General features: G+C 40.4%; 2 protein-coding genes across 2 annotated transcripts in view; one reads left to right on the plus strand and one right to left on the minus strand.

The window, feature by feature from the left end:
• Positions 1–3,426: 3,426 nt before the first annotated feature.
• On the minus strand, positions 3,427–10,517 carry LOC115592326 (zinc finger and BTB domain-containing protein 26-like). Its single transcript, XM_030434932.1, has 4 exons — positions 10,473–10,517; positions 7,371–7,484; positions 6,757–7,071; positions 3,427–5,116 (listed from the first exon to the last, which is right to left on the minus strand). The coding sequence occupies exons 2-4, from the start codon at positions 7,386–7,388 to the stop codon at positions 4,037–4,039; spliced, it is 1,413 nt and encodes a 470-aa protein (XP_030290792.1). The 5' UTR covers positions 7,389–7,484; positions 10,473–10,517; the 3' UTR covers positions 3,427–4,036.
• LOC115592324 (tyrosine-protein kinase JAK2-like) overlaps positions 9,927–20,268 on the plus strand; it is a 32,282-nt gene continuing 21,940 nt past the window's right edge. The window contains exon 1 of the mRNA XM_030434929.1: positions 9,927–10,398. The gene's annotated coding sequence lies outside the window, so the exon portion shown is untranslated. The remainder of the gene's footprint in view (positions 10,399–20,268) is intronic.

Consider the following 20,268-nt stretch of genomic DNA (forward strand, 5'->3'; position numbering starts at 1 on the left):
CGTACATATTGCACCTTTATATAACAGTTATTATCATTATTAGTCTGTTACAGCATTTAGTAGCAGTTTAACTAATGTCCAGTCCTGTGCTGGGCTGTAGCCATGCAGTCAACCCCCGTCTGTGTCATGGACTAACTTCAGAGAGCAAGCTGCTACGATCAAATCAAACTGTTAGCTCATCGGAACTTGTCAAGAGGAAGAGAGAAAACATTTTTCGCCTCATCCAAAAGCCTGCTCTTCTTTTTGGATTCAATACAGGCTGCTCTCCGTTTCTGATTGAACTGATGCTTTGGCAGCTATGCTAATCTCTAGAAGGCGAGCCGATGTAGACCATATTCACAAGGCGGCCACTTTCTTCATGCGTGCAGGGCGGGATGCTTGAATACTGGGATGCCGTTGCAAGTAGTGTACACACAGGGAATCTGATATTTGTAATAATTTCACCAGCTTCGAAGTCAATCAGCAACCTGAAAAGACAATGGCCAGAGTAAATCTGCAGGGAAATCAGACCACATATTTCAAGGTAAAAGAACATATCAGTTAAATACTGTTGATGAGTGTTACCGACTGAGAATAATCCTATTAGATTGCTTCATCCTGCACATTATAACACACTAAGTCTGGCATTAACAGGCGTATCATCCATGTAGGCTTTACCACGGGTGTTTATAATTGCGTCACACTAGTAAACTCAGACTCTCTCCTCATTGACCTGCTGTTCACCACTTATGAGGACATGATGTTGTTCCAATTTACTATACGCATGTTCGAGCTGTAGGTCTGTCAAATACTCCCTTTATGCAGAATTATGAGTTATTTCTGTGGCAAAACAAAGGGAGACTTAGACCGTAGAACCATTTTACTGCTCAGTGACACACAAGATCTGACGTCCTCTGCACATCCTTGTTGAAGCAAGCCATCCGTAAATGCAGCACGCTCTTGGTTGGATAAAGTTACTCTAGTTAGACACAGGGACCTGTCTCTGTGGTAACAAGTGCTGCCTTTGTAAGAAACTCTCGCCCAGTTACATAATGAGTCTTGATAACAATTACTGTAAGTTAAACAGGAATTGAAACTTTCCTATCAGAATGTTTTACTTGGGTACCTCATTTAAATGTGACTCACCGTCTGAGGCTGTTTGCATTATCAAATAGATTACCCTAATGAAGCTGCCAGTCAGTGTTGCCAACATGGGACCAGGAGATCAGCATGCTCTTCTATTGTTCTGCAACGAGAACAAATTAATGTTTAACATCTCGCTGACTCTGTACAACAGTGCCACACTGTTCAAGAAAATTTGGCCCGTGTTATGCGTGTTATGCTTTATGCTATGAGGATGCATTGCTGTAAGATACATCCAGAGCTCTCTGTGTGTGGTTGTGGCTGCAGGTTATGCTGCAACAACATGAAGTGGAAATAATCATCAGAGCAACTTGACAGCTGTAAAGCTGTATCTTCAAAGTGTTTGTACAAACTCATGTGAAGCTTTGAAAAATAGTGTTTTTCTGTGTTGCATATTGCAATGAATCCTAAAACCACATAAATTGAGTGAACGCTGTACTTAAGTTTGTACAGCAAAGTACACCAAACATTGCAATGCCGATGTCAGTCATTGCAATCTGGCACACAGTCTGCATACTTTATGTGTTTAATATAAACACTACTTTGGATGTTACAAATCTAGGAACAAATAAAGCTTTGTTCTTTGCTTGTGGGCTACTTAGCCGTGCTAACAGCACAGGTTGGCAGCATGGCTCTAGGGATGTCTGTCAGTTGGCTGACCTCTTTGGTCCAGACTGAATTATCTTAACAGCTATTGGATATATTGCAATGAACTTTTCAACAGACATTCATGGCCTCTTCTGGATGAATCCTAATCCAACTTTTGTGATCCCCAGTCTCGCATTAGCACCACTAGCAGGTTGAAATTGGTGTGCTGCAAAATGTTTAATCAAAGGTGCCCAGAGGATGAATTGTAAACTAGTTAGAATTCATCAGGTGAAATTTTTCAGTTTAGGGCAAAATACTTTTAAACCTCATGAGCAAATAGCAGTTGTGAGCATGCTAACAAGTAAGATGCTAGTAAGTATTGCTCAAATTTAACTGTATCAGAATGCAGAATCTCCGGTATCTCTAACACATGCCTCATTCTCCATTGGCTAATTGAGCCTATTCTAAGCCCATATGTACAGTTATGAGTTTGCAATTATAATTTAGATAATGATAGTAATGTTTCCTACCTCATTTCCTGCCGGGGGCGGTTCCAGGGGGGGCCAACAGGGGCCAGTGCCCCAGTAACTCTGAGTCCAGACCCAGGCTTGCATAGTTGCACACATTCATACCTGTACAAGCACAGCCTGATCTGCTGGCCACTGAGCAGCTCGCCTCAGGTCTACTGGAGGCGTGAGGGATTGAGGGCACTGCTTGCTTAAGGGCATTTCAGCGCACAGGTGCTGCTCTTTCATCTTCATTCTCCCTCCTTGCAGCTCATCTTGGGATCATAGGTGTATGAAAAAACATCTCTCCGTACAACATCCGAGCGAATGTACTCCTGGGTATGCAATGTTGGTCATGACTGCATATTCTTGAATGTTGTAATTAATGGTAAAAATACCAAAAATGTTTTTTCTCCGTAACCACATCACTCATATCACTTATCTTCATCTCTGTATGTACCACTTCTCCCTCATCTTCCCCATTGCTTTTATCCTCCTGATAATTCTCTTACCTCTCAGACTCTCATTCATAATGGAGGTGCCCCAAATGCTACCATGACTGTTTGCATGCATGCATGCGTGTGTGTGTGTGTGTCCTTGTTTTTCTATATTTCCAGGGTAGCATGCTCACATTGTGCGGTCCCACAGCATTGCGGGGACCAAAATGCTGGACCTCATAGTGTAATCATCACATTTAGGGTAAGGTTAAGGTAAGGGGAAGGGTTAGGCAAGTAGTGGTTAGTGTTACAGCAAGGGTGAAGCTCCAGGAAACAAATGTGAGCCTATGCAGAGTCCCCACATGTGATAAGAATAAAGATGCGTGTGTTTATGTGTCTCTTTTCTACACACCCTATCATGCGTTCATTATTTCCACACAGGCTCAGAGATTTCAAATCAGTGGCGCCTCAAATGCCCCGAGGAGGGCAGCAGCTACTGTTCCATACACTGAGATGAGTGATGATTACATTTCTGGACTGAGAGGAGAAAAGGGTTAGAGGGAGAGATGTGAGGGGGAAGAATGGAGTGCGAGAGCATGGAAACCCTCTCAGCCATGCGGGAGAACCCACTCACTTATAACGTAATGCTCAGCGAGCTGCACACAATTCAGTCGGGTCAAATAGAGAAGCAACGGTTGTCTGTGAACCCCAGCCTCAGTTTAACGAAGGCAGTGTCTGTCTCACAGTATTCAGCCAAGCCAAGAAGTAATCTCTTAAAACTGTGATGCATTTTATTTATTTGATCGTATAAACACATTTTCCTCCAAGATTAGTCGCAGTAATTACAGCAAAACACAAGATTAGTTGTTGTAGTCATCACAGCAACGCTCACATATTCACTCCTTTATGAATTATCAGTCTTACATGACAGCATTCTGTCTCTTACAGTTTACACAGTTACATATAGTGTATCCTCTTAATAAAGCAGAATAGATTGGGGTTGGAGGGCCAACAGGGGCACAAATCTAGTCAGCTGTAAACACTATAAAATGCAGGAGCGCTCTCAAAGGTGTTGGAAGCTATGCCGAAATCAACCCTACATGAAATTGCATTAACTATTAAACCTTAGAGATGATATACCATAATGTAATTCGTACACTGCATTCTTAGCTCAGGGTATTGTACAAACAGAGTTGGAGAAAATGCAGCAGAACGCACAGAGGGACCCTTACTACTTTTCATTGGCCAGATCACTGGCCCTAACTTTATTACCCTGCATGCCAGGGTCATATATCTCATGTACTGTGCTGTCTGACACCTTGTTCGACATGCACACAAAATAGTTTAAGCAACCACCATCATCATTCTTAACCTACTTCTCTATCATCGGTGCACAGCCTCCTCAAGCACGTTTTGCAGGCTGCTCTTACCATGAATGTCCTTCAGGTGGCGCCTGAGACTTGGTTTCTGTGTAAAGTGCACGGCACAGTAGTTGCACTTATGAGGCTTGTCCCCTGTGTGCAAGTTGAGGTGGTCTTGCAGCGTGGCCTTCTGGGAAAATGTCTTGTGGCACAGCGGGCATCGAAAAGGCTTGACACCGGTGTGGACGCGTATGTGGTGGGTGAGGTTGCTCCTCTGGGAAAAGCCTTTGCCACAGACCAAACACAGGTACTGTCTGTGCGCCTTCAGATGGCCAAGATAGCTTTCCAGGTGTTGGAAGACTCTGTCACACCTCCTGCACAGGTACGGCCTATGGACCAGTATGCTGTCTGAATCTTCAGTCAGCTCGTCTCCGGAGCAGTCGCTCTTTGGTGCTCCAGAGAGACAAAACGGCTGGGAGTTCATCAGCTCTCGGCAGTCTTGCAGTTGAGCTGCCAGTAAAAACATTTCCTTCTCTTCTCCTTGTCCATCCCACGCTTCTTCACCTTGGTTTTGGGAACCGTCCACCAATTCTTCACGTTTACTTGAACTTCCTCTAGTTGGGGAGGACATATGATCTTGGACAGCTTTGGGAGGCTCAGGGTTAATTTGGTTATCTTTATCTGATGCCTTGTTTGTGTGATCACGTGGGATATCGTGACCCTCCTCTGACTTGAGACAACATGCAGAGTCTGCAGATAGCTCTGTTTTAGCTACAAAAACCCTCTTATCTCTGTCCTCCTTCAGTCCTTTACTATCCTCCTTGGCTTCTTGGCTGATTTTGAAATTTGTCTCAACCGCTCCACCTTCCTCTGTACTTGCTTCCAGGATGCTGAAACTGGGCTGGGGTGCATCCCTTTGCTCCTGATTGTGGAGGCTGTATAGCTTCTGGACTGTCTTCTCCTCTGAGTGTCTCTCCAGTTTCAAGAAAGCGAGCGTGGGACTGAGATACTGGGAGACAGCCTGGACACACTTCTCCACCACCTGACTCATCTGGAGCGCACTGGCTGCAGTCAGGTAGCTCACCAGCTCTGTCAGAGGGACCTATATAATGGAAACCAAGGAAACAAGTGCATTGATAATAAGTTAAAACAACCACGTGTACAAGATGCTAAAATTTCAATTTCAATTCAAACCCACACGCAAGAACAAAACTAGAACAAATCATCTCAGTCATCTTTAACTTTCATTTCACGTAACACAAACACACACAACATTAGGTGTGTTTCTTATTTCTAATTTAGTACTGGAACTATTGATGTTGTCCCACATGGAAAAATTGATCTGGCTCATTGAAGGGCTGCACAGCTGACCAGTGGCGGACTCAGTATGTTTGCATGAATGACTGCACATCAGGGGAGCCTTTTGTGAAGCTCCAGATGACACCGCAGTCCCAATGATTATGGTGACTGGGGTGGTGATAAAGACAGGATGTGGAACAGCTGGCCCTCAAATGTGGTCAGAACATTCTGGAGCTGAACCCTCTCAAGACTGTAGAGATGACAGTGGCCTTCAGGTGAAGCTCTCCTACATTCCCCCTCCCCTCACAATCCTCAACCACACAGTGTCTACTGTGGACACCTTCAGGTTTCTGGGAACCTACAATCCCCAGATACCTGTAGCCGTCCTCCCACATAGACACTGTTCAGGAAAAGGCTGAGCAGAGGTTGTAATCAACTTTCCAAAGGAGCTGCGGATCCAGTTCTACATCAGGATCAAACAGTCTGTTTTCTGCACTTCCACCGCTGTCTGGTTCAGATCTGCAACCAAGCTGGAGAGGAACGGACTGCAACAGACAATCAGGCCTGCAGGAAAAATGATTGGACATGCCCTCCACACAGGACTTATACTGGTCCAGGGTCAGGAAACAGGCAGGTAACATTTCTGCAGACCCCTCACGGCCCGGACACAAGCCGTTCAAGCCTCTCCCCGTCTGGTTGCCATTAAAGAGCACTGTATGCCAAATTGACCAGACACAGGGACAGTTTCTTCCCCCAGGGTGTCACTCTGATGAACCCTTCACAGTCGGAGTGTCAGAAAAACCACTGAGCAATGACCCCTGATCTCCACGCATCTTTGCACACTGCATTTTTTATGTAAATACTTTTTCGAAATTAGATTAATGTTTAAAGAACTATTCCCTGTACATTGAGAACAAACTTAACCGTTGTCAAATTCCTTGTTTGTGTACACATACTTGCCCATTTAAGCTAATTCTGATTCTGATGTTTGCTCAAACTGCTGAAACAAGCTGAAAGTCTTGATACATTTATGATGAAATAGTTACAGACCCTGGTTAAGATAAAAACATTCTATTATTGCTAGTATATCATATTTGGCCCACCGGAAAGGCACCCTATAGGGCACTGCATCATGTTTAGCCCACTGAAAGGACACCCTAGTGGGCACTTTATCATGCTTTAGCTACAATATAGCTCTGTTCTGGCTTACAGATCTGTGGACTGTATCTCATGGCTGTATTCAGGCCGAGAGTAAGCAGGATGTGTGATCTGTCGCTGGATCAAACCAATTTTGCGAATTCTTGTGGGAATGTGGGAATTCTTGTAACCTGTCATTCTAAAACTGTGTTTTGCCATTACTTCATCATAATAGTCCAGTACATAACATTCTGAATAATCTGCCATGTTTTGCCAAGTACAGAGAGGCGGTAGATTATTCTGCACCTCTAAGAGCCCGGTGTAGCAAGACAGGAGAAGTCTCCTCCCAACCTCCACACTGGAAACGACCCCCACATTCAGCTCAGCCAGGCCTTCGTGAAGCAGGAATTGGTCCCGTAGGAAGTCCGAGGACGCTGCAAGCACCACCCTGTGACCGTGGAAATGGAGAGGCTGGATGGTGGCGCCTCGCAGACCCCCAAGGAGGAGTGTGATATCACAAAAGCGGCGCTCCTTTCTCAGAGCATCCATTTTGCAGAGGATGGAGTCACCATAGGTCGGGAAATGAAAGTGTAGAATGTCCGATGAGCTCGACATGGTGGTCTGCGTGGAATTAACAGGATATTTGGTTTAAGGTTTGTTAGGGTGTGAATACAGAAAAAAACAAACATCTGTGAGCTGCATAGACTATCTGTCTTTTTACGTTGTGGGCTTTTTCTTCTACTTATGAAGTATGCATGTGGCCTGTATCTACTGATTTACAGCCAAATCACGATTCCCACAACCGTTCCTCATTACAATGTGATGTTTTTGGCCTGCATTTAAACAAACCCTAAAGCACGACAATCAGTCCAATAGCAGAAACGGAGAAAGTGCACATGGAAGTGATGACCTAGCCCCACCTTTTCCTGCAGGCTCATCCCGAGGTGATGGATCCAGTGGGTGAAAAAAGCTGCTTCTCTTGGTTGAAAACCACAATTAACCTAGAGCACAGAGTGTCTCTGTTCGCCTGATGCCTGAGAGTTTAACCACAATTACTTACAGAAACAAGAAAACACATGTAGAAGGTTGAGATGCATTTTCCCACAGTGTGAAGCGGCGGTCATCCCGACTCTCCCTTCCTTTTCTGCTGAGGATCTTGAATTTAGACAGCAGTGTGTGTGTGTGTGTGTGTGTGTGTTGTGCAATAGCTCATGCACTACTTAACCCCTTCAGCGCCTTAATTTCACCCAGGTTTTTACAAAGGCACTGAGGGGTCCTGGCGTAATATTGTATGGACGAGTTTTGAAGGAATATACTGATAAAATAAAAAATTGAAATAAAATGCTTATACTTATATTGAGGCTGCTGGTGTACAAATCTCCAAAAGCATTGTTATTCTGTTCTTTTTTTTTTTTAAACATAAAATAAATAAATAAATAAATCACTTCCTGCTGTTAATGTGGCTTCGTTCAGTTAACTTCCTGTAAACGGATATTGTTCCTCTGTTGGCCTGTGTGGAGGCCTGTTTTGTTCACCAGCAATGGAAAGTAACTAGATACATTTACTCAAGTACTGTACAATTCTGAGTCACTCTTACTTAACTCGAGTATGCCAGTTGTATGCTACTTTATTCTTCGCTCCGCTACATTTTGGAGACTGCATGCTGCATCGGAGCTGAAGCAGCGCCTTTGCAAATGCATTTATGTTATCCGCCATCAGATAAAAAAAACAAAACATTGATTCTGAAAATCTGATCTGAAGTCAATACAAGTTGATACAGAGATGTATGTACTTGTTCTTTTGATACTTAAATAGATACTTTGCCATAAAAATACTTTTAATAATTAAGTACATGTCATATCATATACTTTATATATATATATATATATATATATATATATATATATATATATATATATATATATATATATATATACATATATATATATATACGCTGCTTCCTCACTGTGTTTCATGTGAGAACTAATGTGATACATCTGCATCTCTGTGTCTTGAGAGCTTGCACAGCCTGTGGTGGATTGTGTAATGTGCTTCATTGCCTTCATATCCATGCACAGTAAATTCTGCACTTGAAGCTGATTTTAAATCATCATTTCAGGCTTAACAGGATTTGGAAATTGTTTATCTGGAATGTTTTCACAGGTGAGGAGCAAAGGGATTAGGACAGCAAGACAATCCATCTAAAAGTTTCTAAAAATTACAGATGTTACAGTTGTCCTGCCAAAAGGAAATGATTACTGTTAGCCTTATCACCCATGAGCGATATCATCTGTTAGATCACATTACAAGATGTTTCATTAGTTTTAAATGATGTGGTTATCGATGGAATGACCTAGACAAGAAGAGTTTCCAACAGAAACACGAGGAACGGTTTACTTTAATCAAACACACATCCTATTTTCAGGTATAGTCCAGCCAAACTTACACACTTAGAAATAACTCACAGATGCAGTGAATAATAGTTCCAAGAATTGTTGGAAGTGGCCGTGTGTCCACAGATAATGATTAAACAACCTGCAAGGTTAGCATACACAATTTAGACAGAAAAGGTTTCTACAAGAAACAGTTTGGTCATGAATCTACGCATCCTTTACTCTGACTTTGGTGAAGATGAATTACTAATACTCCCGAAAAATGACTGCATCGCCGTTGCTGAAGAGGATGGAAGTAGAATGAAGTAGTTAGGACAGCTTACGTACATCTGCAGCACAAGTACAAACCATACCCTGGAAGCAGCTACAACCAGCGTTGTATATAACTATGGAAGATGAATGTCACCCTTACCAGCAGTGCCTGAGCAAAAGCTTTAAAGTACAAGTAAAAGTAAAGCAAATCAAATACACGTATTGGAGTAAAAATTGCAGTATTTGAATTAAAAAATATAGTGGAGTATAGTACATTGAAAATTGACTTAGCTATATTCCATCAGTGGCTATAACTATCGATCAAATGTAGTTGAGTACAAAGGTGCAACAACGGGTAGTGGAGTACAGTGAGTGGCAAAGGTACAATATTTACCTATGAGTGGAGTGTAACTATACAGTACTACCAAGTAACTTAACATTGTGTGATGTAACTATCAATTAATTATAGTGGAGTAAAGGCTAAACTGTGTTCCTATCAGTGAAACAGAATGATAAAGTAGCGAAAAGTAACTTAAAATTGCACTCAAGAATAGTACTTGAGAAAATGTACTTAATGTTACATTTCCTCAGTGGCTGTGAGTATCACATAAGTGTGGTAGAGTAAACGGTACAGTATTTCCCTATGAGTGGGGCAGAAATGTAAAGCAGCACCAAGTCCTCAAGTACAGTACTTTAGTAAATGTACTTGTTGGCTCATACCTTACTGTAACTGAGTACTTTTACTCCGGATCGTGCTTCTCTTCACTAGCCCTGGGAACTAAAACAGAGTCAGTATAAAGACAGAGTGTTTCTTGTCAAACACGGAAGAAGAAGGCAGCCCTCAAGTCAGTGATTCAGTGGGTCAGAAACCGACGGAGGCATCCTGCTCCGCCCTCACCACCACCACCACCTTCATCAACATCACCGCTCAGCTCACTGTCATCTGCTTTTAGGAGGAGACAGTCAAGAAGGAGGAGGGGGAGAGACGGGCTGGTAGTTTGTGCTCTCTAACTAAAACCGAGCGTCATGTCAGGCAGAGAATAGTGAGTTCGGTGAGAGTTACCGAGTGGAGAGATGAAAAGCAGTCGAGGAAATGATGTGAGGACGACGGAATGGCAGCTGACGGGGGAAAATAACGACGCAGAGCTACTTTAGTTTGACAGCTAACGTAACGTCAGCCGTTTGGTCAGCTAGCTAGCATCGTGAGCCCGTTAAAGTTAACTGTGTGGACTACAGACAGACCTGTGTTGATTCAGGAGAGGTCAAGCAGACAGAGGGCAACAAACAGCGACAGCCAGAGCCAGTAAGTGCGATTAAGTGTGTGTGTGTGTGTGTGTGTGCGCGCGCGCGCGTGTGTATGTGGATGCGTTCACGTACCCCAACTCACGACACCAGTTACAGTTAGCTTAGCTTAGCAAGAACAACTATTAATCCGCTGCTAAGTGATCTGTGACAGATTTCGCATCAGAAGTCAACGGATGGGAGCTTGTTTTGTTTTTATGAGTAACTGTTAAAAAAAATGTTTTGAACAAAAGTCACAAAACCAGAGATTTTGATAAGTTGGAACTGATCCCAACAGATGTGAAATGCTCATCTGCTCCATCGACAGGTGTGATATTGCACTGCAAGTTTATTTATGCTCTGTTTTTAGTTCATTGTCAGCAGAGGTACATATATCTGAAGCTAATGTAATCGTGAAAAAATAACAATGGGGTAAATGTTGCAATGATCAGTTTTTTGTTTAAGGTGTTATGACAAGAGCTGGATTTTTTAGGCTGATACTTAGATTTACATTTGAGAGTTTAAAACCAGTGTGTCGACCAATATTTATTCAACACTCCTGTTTTGATAAGAACACCTTTAATTTGATATGTAAATAAAAGTGACCAAGCTTAAAGGGGCACTATGTATCTTTTTTGGAGAAGGAATTCAAACTCAGGATTTCAATATTTACAAAATTCCCCGTCAACACTGTTTGGCGCTAGAAAGGTGGCAGGGGAAAGGAAAGGGAAGGAAAAGCAGTATGAAATTCTGTCATCTATTACGGTCAGTTTCTATATTCAGTTTATTCAGTCATAGCAAAGAAGATAGTTTGTTTATTAAGTTTCTTTTGGGCTCAAAAGAGTCAGTCAGTCTTTTTTTATGATCAAAACAACATAGTGCACCTTTAAGGGGTTTTGAGTACACCCATATTGATATTGGAATTTTCTGGGCCGTTAGTGAAATCGATTTGTAAAACTGTGAAAGCAAACACTTTGTTCACCAATACTTATTGTGATTACGAGGAACTTTCAGTTTTTGTAGATTTGAGCGGCCCCTTTTGACAAGGTCTCTCTGCAGGATAAACCACACAGAGACACTGTGTCTACCTCAAGCATACCTCAAACATATCTATAGCATATGTGTACTGCAATTTCTTGTTACATATTATATTTTGAATTATTATTTATATATTTCTGTGATAAGCCGATGGTGGCCAAACTGTTAGATGTGTTGATTCAGTATGGATGGTGCTGTTGAATTATATTGCCATTGTTACAGCAGGTTAAAAAGGTACAGACATGATTTCATAGTCCATTAATCATATATTTTTTAAAGCAGTTTAAACAAAAAAATGAACAGTATACAGCCTTCATGTGTTGAACCTGTTTATACCTGGCATTAACATGCATCTTGGGTAACATTGACAGTAGAATCTCCCTTCTCTCCCTTCTCTCCCTTCTCTAATATATAGATAGCTACATCACTGGCTGACAGTGTTTTTGTAATCAAAGAAAGGATTTGTCATAGACAGTGTCACAAATTTTATAAAATTTCTCATAACTGAGCGAGTCTGCTTGGAGGGAGTCTGGGGACTTTCTCTGCAAGTGACAAAAAAGTAGCCTATGACTGTTCACTGTATAAATAATAACATGTTGTCTTCTTTTGTAAATTTAGTGTAAATGGTGAAATCGGTGGAAGCAGTGTGTTCAAACAGCTTTACATTTTTGACAAGGAAGCACCAAACAAGACAGACTGGCTAGTACAGTGATTCCCTGGAAAACAGAAATTTTGTACAAGGAATGAGACCACTTAATGGTTTGCATTTAATGCTGCATTGACAAGAAGGCTTTCATGGTTTTGAATGAGCTATTTCACAATGTTTTCCAACATTCCTCCTTATTCAGATACCAAGGAAATGGGGGATGTTGACGTTATCAGTTAAATGGTGCATTGACTTGAAACAGACCGTGTGTTCACAAACATCTGCTGCAAACACCAGCAGACAAGCACGCTAAAACACTTAATTTGCATCATAAATGTAGCCAAATGTAAACCAGAGTGTAAAATCCACTTTTGCATGTGGTAGTGGTTATTATACTGAGTAGGGCAGTTGAGTATGTGGCCCCAGGCTCATGTTGGCGTCCTGTAATGGTAACAGCCATTATGACCTTCACCGATGATGTCAAGGATCCATCAGGATGCTTTTACTTTATTACTACAGAATATATTGGGTCAAATGCATCCTAAACCACTTTGACAAGTGGTTTTAGTGACTGGATCACAGTATGTCTTGGTGGTCAATTAGACTAGTATCAGATCACCCAAGTCACATGTTAATGCCAGGTATATTCAGGCTTATTATTCACAAGCAACTCTAGTCAGTTCTCTTCAAAGCAGTCAAGTTATTTTTCAGTTCAGGCTTCATAATGTTGAATCTGTTTTCTAGTTAAGAGAGGGGAGGGAAGGCTGTTTGCCATGTTTTAGTCAGCCCCAACTAACAATACTAATATGGATTCTTGAATTGATTGTACACCTTGTGAAGGGGATGACTGCACTGAGGAAGTAGATACTGTATTAACTCAACTTTTATCACAACAAGACAATACTTAGCATTATATCCTTCAGGGTAAGAAATGCTGTAAATGGTATAGTGTTGTGTAAGTGTTGTTTTAATGTTTGAAAAACAAAGTACATATGACCCAGATTGTATGTAGGCAGTGTTGATTCATTAGGCTACTCGTCAAAGCCCTTACAGCCTATTTAGCATTTTTTTGTTGAAGGTCTTTACTGGAAGAGCATAATCAGTGACATACATGGGGGAAGTACATTATTCTTGCATCAGGGATCATGTGTAACATTCTACAGGTTTTATCCAGGTCACATGTAGAGTGCACAGTCAGCAGCTGCAATGGAAAAAAATTAGTTTGCTAGTTCAGAATGGAACAATCAGCAACATCAGAGCAGCAGTTACTTGTTTTTCTGTGTCACTTTTTTCTTTGCCAAAACAATGTTCAGCACAATCTTAAGAGTACTGGATCATAGAGAGACTTGGATCCGACACTGTGTTGTGGTTTAGGGTAAAATGAAATGTGAAATTGCCCTGTGATTCCCCAAGTCTTGATTCACTCGTTCGCATTTAGTCACTTACTTAAGACTATTATTTTCATGATTTATCGACCAATCATGTAGTCTAAAAAATTTGATAAATGCTTGTCATAGATAACACTCGTTATTTACTTTGATAAATGATAAAGAAAAGACGCATTTAAGAGGCTAAAACCATCAAGTGTTTGACATTTCTGCTTGAATAAAGCCTGAAATAATAAGCCAAATAGTTGGCAACTCATTTTCATTCAATTGAGCAATTGATGATTTAACTAATCATTGCAACTGTGATCTAAGCTTTTACACTGTTGATGATCTGCATTACTTTCACAGCATTTGTGGTTGTTGAACCAGTTGGAGGTATCGCAAAAATAGTTCTCTTTGTCAATATAATTGCTTTTACATCTCCACTGAGAGACAAAATGAAAAAGAGCCAGCACTCAGACAATACATTCATTCAAGCAGCAGGGAAGGGAAACACCTGTGTGTTCCCCATTTCACTTTCATTACATGAGTCTGTTCTGTACATTTTGTTGATGACATAATCTGAAAAAGGACTTTCTCTTTTTTAATGTAAAAGGATGGCAGAGGAGTGACAGAGTTCCCTACAATGCTTTTTTTTTTCATTCCTCCAGTAGCGAGCCCTCAGCATATCAGCTTTGCTATCAGGATACACATATTAATTGTTAAGTGTTGATAAAGGTGCATCTGATTAAGCTGTCCTTTTACTAACCCCTTTTGTTTCTACATTGACAAATAAAATGTGCAGAGCAGAGACAGAATACATCCACAGACAGAATCATGCAGAGTTTTTAAGTTGGCTAATAGGTGGCTACTGGCCACGCTTCTGCAATAGGAAGTAACACCCCAAAAAAGTGCTATTACGGTAGTATTTTGTTGTTTTCACTGCCTGGCTACATTTGTAGTCAGTTTTGGGGAAGTGTGAACCCACTGAGACTACTTCAGTGTTGTGTCAGTGTATGGGGCGTCGCTGAGCAGCAATGCCAAGGAAAATATGAACTTTAGACACAAGTCTCTCTTATTGTAATGTTTGCTCAGTGACTAAAAATTACATCCCACAGTGTAACCTGTTTTGGCAAACTTTTCGAGGCTTCCGGCCTTTTGTCATTGATTTCCTTCTTTGCCATTGGAGAAATAATACAAAGAGAGGCAGAGATATAATTTCTTTAAAGGATAAAAGGCGATTTTCCTGTCTAACCCTCTGAGAGATTTACACCAGGCGGTAGTTTACATTAATAGCTTGGAGCGTGGTTACTAGTCAGAATATGACAACAACAGCAGGCATAAAACTATTGTTGAGTTTCTAGTATTAGATGAGCGAGATTAGTAATAGGAAAACCTCTCCAGACTACAACTGGTGGTGTTATACAGTGCAAACTAGAGCCCGACATGTTACATGTTTGCTGATATAAAACCTTTTAAAATCAGCACACCAGATATTTATATATATATATATATATATATATATATATACACGGTTCTCCCCAGACGGTGGAACAGCGGCGCTGCGCCGCTATACTGCTAGCTCAGCGGCACTAAACTCATTTTCAATGTTAGCTGCTTTATAGCGGTTGCTTGTGGGCTGCCGCGGTCTTCTCGTTAAAGAAGCGCCCCTCGGCTGACGGTGACGAGCGTCCGTCCGTCTGTCCCCCGGCTGACAGTGGTGACCAGCGTCCGTTCGTCGTCGTCAACCCCCCCGGATGACAACGACCGCCCCCCCTCCCCCCCCAAATTCTGATTCTGAATGTGTCAGAAAATAGTCCAATACTAGCGCGTATAACAATAATAACATGTATCTCTGCTTTCAAACGTTCGGGCCGCCATGGGCAGGTAGCTAGGCTACTTACATGTGTAAGGTGGTACATCATGTTCGTCGTGGAGGAGTGATAGGCGAAGTTTTTCTTGCAAAGTTTGCATGTCACCTTCTTGGGGTCATCCATATTTTAGACGTCTTTCCCAACATGGTTGGCTATTAATTGTTAACTGTCTAACCGCGATGTCGAAGGGACCTGCCGTGTTAAAAAATAAACACTGACAGTGAGTAAGTGTCACGACTTACTGTATCTGGCCCTTCAAATTAAAACCCCTCCAGCCTTTTATACGCAGGCCAGCCACCACATAGATTTTGACTTAATTTTGACAAGACACAGCTCCAAATGTTTTTAGTTTTTTTTCCTGCGACCAATCGACCAATTAAATTTTGGTCGGCTAATGAGTTTTTGGTCGACCAGTGCTTGGTCGACTATTTGGGGGCAGCCCTATTTGCAACACAAACACATAACATGGGGTGTTTTTGTATTTTAGATATAAGGAAGGGGGGAAAGTACACTACATTAATAAATGAGTGAACCTTAAAAAAATAATGACTAATAATAATACATGAGTTCAAAGAAAATGTAAACAAACAAGAGACATTTTCAGGAAATTATACTTTTTCCACTCCTCAAATTTTGTTTTCTGAAAAAACGTGTGTTAATTTAGATACTAAGATAATGGGCCAATATATTCTTATCAGAATATATTTACTCCCTAATAACGCTATCAGCTTTGGCCCCAGAAATTCAGTATTGGTTGGGCTCAGTCTAGAATCCACAGGTATTAGATTATGTTTAGTGGGTATGTTGTTGTAGTTTTGATATAGTTTGACCATGCTTCCCAGGTTTTTCAGGAGAGTGCATTATCTCAAGCTCTTTCCTGAAGTTTCAGTGGAAATTGGCAACAAAACATGTTTTTTATTGTTTGAAATGCCTCCATTGGTGTTTTGATACCTAATGTCTCAAGTAATCTAAAGCTAAATCATAAAATTGATAGATAGTGCTCTATCTGTTGTCGGAAATCCCTGGACTTACAACAGCCGGTCCTCAGGAAAAATCAGTAGATAATGAGTACAGTGTGTAGGCTAATTTGTTGCCTCCCTGTAGTGTGGGGGGAGTCTTCTTTGTTTTTTTTTACTGTGTTACAGCCCTTTCGCCTGAACTACAAGCTTTTTAGTAGCTGATTATTTTCTAAATAATATTCTATTCTATATTATATTCTAAATTCTGGTTTTGACAGGCCTTTATTCACAGCAGATATGTGTACTTATACTCATATTATAAAAAGCATAGATGTTCCTAAATTCCTGCTCTATGAAGCCATCATTTATTTCATTTCTTCTCATAATGGGAGATGCCCAAATTTCTGCTGTGGAAAATACTTTTAAAGAATATCACTGTTGAAATGCAGCATTTTATTGATTTAATTGAACATTTAGAGGAATAAAGGAATGAAAGACCCATCTGCAAGATATAGTCTGTCGATGAGCTCTAATTTCTAGTTGGGAAAGTTGTTGCCTTGGTTTCGACCAGCTGGTAGATGCTTATTTTATAGCAGCCAATAATTTAGTCCTAAACTGCTTTCACAGGCCAACAATACAGCCAATTATTACAAAATCCTGTTTTTCTAAGGAGCTTTACGGACTGCCTTTAACAATCAGTGGTTAAGTGCAAAATGTCAAGGGCCAGAATAAAGAGATGACGTCAGGAGCCAGCATTGGAGCTGAACACCCATTAAGGGCAAAATGTGTCCTAGCTGATAGCACTGTCCTCAACTAGCACCAGGGTCCAGATAAGACACAGCGAGGAACTGCTCTTACTCTTTGCCTGTCTGCTACTAGATAAACGTTTTGGGTGTGTAAACACACTGACAAAAAAGTTTGAGGGGAGTGTTTTCCTGTATGTTTAAACGTGGTGACTCCTTATTTATACAGTACATAAAAGTACTGCAACTGTGGAGAATCTATTGTGTTCTGCCTACGAAGGCCTTGTAAACCACACTACTTTGCATTATTATTTGGTTATTTTTACATTTTTACTTTGCACCAGCTTCTGTGCTGTGTCCTACATGGAATTAGGCACCCTGAGCTTCTACAGTTAAAATTTAAATACAATTTGCCTGCCAAAGTTGGTATTGCAGTAATCTTTTGTATTTCCTCATGAAATGTGACAGCTGTCTCATTGCAACTCAGGAATGCAAATTTTTTCAGGCTAGAATATTTTATGCATTTATGTTTATTAACAAGTACAATTACGTTTCCTAGCCATCTTAACGTTGGAGCAGTACTGTATGTAGTGGAGGTGGGGGAATACAGACAGACAGAAACCTACTTTTGTTTGAGTTGCTCAGGTCAGTCAGTGTAGAACATGGGCAACACCTGGTGATGCATAACAACATTATTGGGACACTGTGTAATATACATTTTACATAAAAACAGAGTGCAGTCATTTGTTGATGATCTGCGTTAGCTGAGAAATGTTTTACGAACTGTTCCCAAGCACATGTTATAATTATTCAACCATGTTTCACAAAGTGGTGAACCTAACCCCATACTTGCTTATAAACAACTGGAACTTTCGAGGATGCCTCTTTCATACTCAATCATGATACTGTCACTTCTTACCGATTAAACTTTTTGCCTGTTTGAAAAAGTTGTCTTTGGAGCATTACTCAACTTTCCCAAGAGTTGCTGACATCAAATTCAGAAAAAGCATATGTTTTCTTCACTAAATAGGCCTTTTTTTTTTTAACAGTCATCCACTGTAAAGTTCTGGTAGTCTTTAGCCCACCTCATTTCTCCTCCTGAGAAGTTTACAAACCACAATGTATTCTCTAAGACCCAGTACTTGATGAAGCTGTCTTTCCGTCTCTTAGTGAACTAGAATTGATGTATTGATCTTCTGATGGTGGGTCTTTGCGTGCAAGTGATCGAGTTTCTGAAAAGCTTTTTAGATTTAAATGCACTGCCCCCTCAGAAACCTTGAGTTGAGCCATGATTTGACACAGAGTAAGCCCCACTTTTACTGAGAATAACAACTTGACTTTTGACTTTTTCATTTTACTTTCTGAATGCCAAAACTTTCAGATTTTTTCCAGGTTTATGTGACAATATAAAAGGTTTTCATTGGGGGCTCAGACTTTTGGATCCCACGGAATATTTTTTTTTTAACGAAGGATTAGCAAATGAACACATTCTGTTTTGTGTTTTAGCTGTCTTTTTGGAATTGGGGTTGTAACCAAAGTATCCCGGTTTTATTATCAGATAAAATGGGGAGAGGTTCAACACTTTATGAAACATGATTGTATAGGAGACATTATAACATGTGCTTGGGAACAGTTCGTAAAACCTTTGCAGGCTAAAACATCTCATTAACAAATGACTGCATTCTTATTTTATTTACAATTATGTAGACCTTGGGATTTCCAGAATAATTCAGCTGGAACTGGGAATAGATTCGTTCTTTCCTTTCAGGTTTTATATGAAGTGAATGTTGATTGCACAATGTAATGGCTATAAAATAATGAGACCATCTGTGTTTGACTGGCAATCCAGTCCAGTATCCAAATAAACTCATATTTTTGTTCTGCATTTTTTGTAGTTGCTACTCTGAAGAAAAGGGAAAGGTCTGGTTACCATCAATAATACCAATTTGAAATGTCAGGGCAATGTCTTTTTTCTGCTTTATATAACTATGTATCACTACAGCTAATTTCACAATCATTGAACATTTATCTGTGTTTGTGAGGATAAAGTGTAGCCGGATTAGAAGGAAGAATTGAGACCATTGCAGAACATTATTACTTCTGCATTTAGCAGGTTTGTCAACTTTGAACTTCTGTGACATAAACCAACACTCACAATCCCAAGCCCAATGTGGAAAACTTCAAGCTCACAGTATTTGATTTGTTGATTCCAGTGCATGCTTTGTTTGTCCTGGCTTTTGTTACTCTATTGAGCTACATGATGCTATTGGATACTGGCTCTAAACATTGGACTCCAGCAACTGTGGAAAGAAAAGAACTTTGGATACTTTATGTACTGTTGGTCAATAGTTGAAATGACTACTCAAACAAACTCAGTACAAACAGATGCAAATCTCTACCCATGAAAACTGCATTTACAGCATGATTCGCTATCGCTATCTGTTTATTTCTGAGCCTTTTATGGCACAGTTTGAATGATCCTTCACCCCAGTAACATTACACAACATATCCATTCAACTACATGTTACTAAAGCCTAAAGTACTTAAATATGTACTTCAATGCTTTTTGTTATTTGGTTTAGTATTGTGTTCAGGGTACTGTTGTTTGCTTTTTGTTCTTTATCTCCCAGGGATGTACGTGCAGTTTGTTTACATCATCTTTGTTGTTGCACTATATCACTTCCTCTATATGGTTTTTGACTCTTACCAGTTGACAATACCACCCTTGTTTGGGTGTTCTTAACCAAAAGAGAGCTCAAGTGTGAAATGCTTTGAACTTTACACTGTTTGGGCCTGATACTGTAGGTTATTGGTGCACCTTTACCATATACTTTGTGAGCTGTCACCAGTTTGCAGGATAATGATGTCAAGGGAAGAATGCAAGGAAGTTAGGACTTTATTGATTATGTAGAATCAGTCAATGTCCACCTAAATTGACATAACGCATCAAAAATATTTTCAATATCTAGCCTAACCATTTCAATCCTTAAAATCACAGCTTGTTTTGAAGGTAGGAAAATGACATGTCTGACTGCTTCTACCAAGGTAATGCCTCTTAAGAGAACCAAAAATCAATAACAGTGTAGCACCATAAACCAGAAGAACGTCTGTTTCACTATGTTACTTGAAAACAGAAATAATCTAGACATATTCTGTTTTCATTTTCTAACCTCACTACGAAGTGCATCTTGATAAAATTAGATCTACAATAATGTAAATAACAATGGCATTACCCTATTTGGATAAACAATGGAACATCTGGTTC

The sequence above is a fragment of the Sparus aurata genome, chromosome 12, assembly GCF_900880675.1.
Source record: "Sparus aurata chromosome 12, fSpaAur1.1, whole genome shotgun sequence".
Lineage (NCBI taxonomy): Eukaryota > Metazoa > Chordata > Actinopteri > Spariformes > Sparidae > Sparus > Sparus aurata.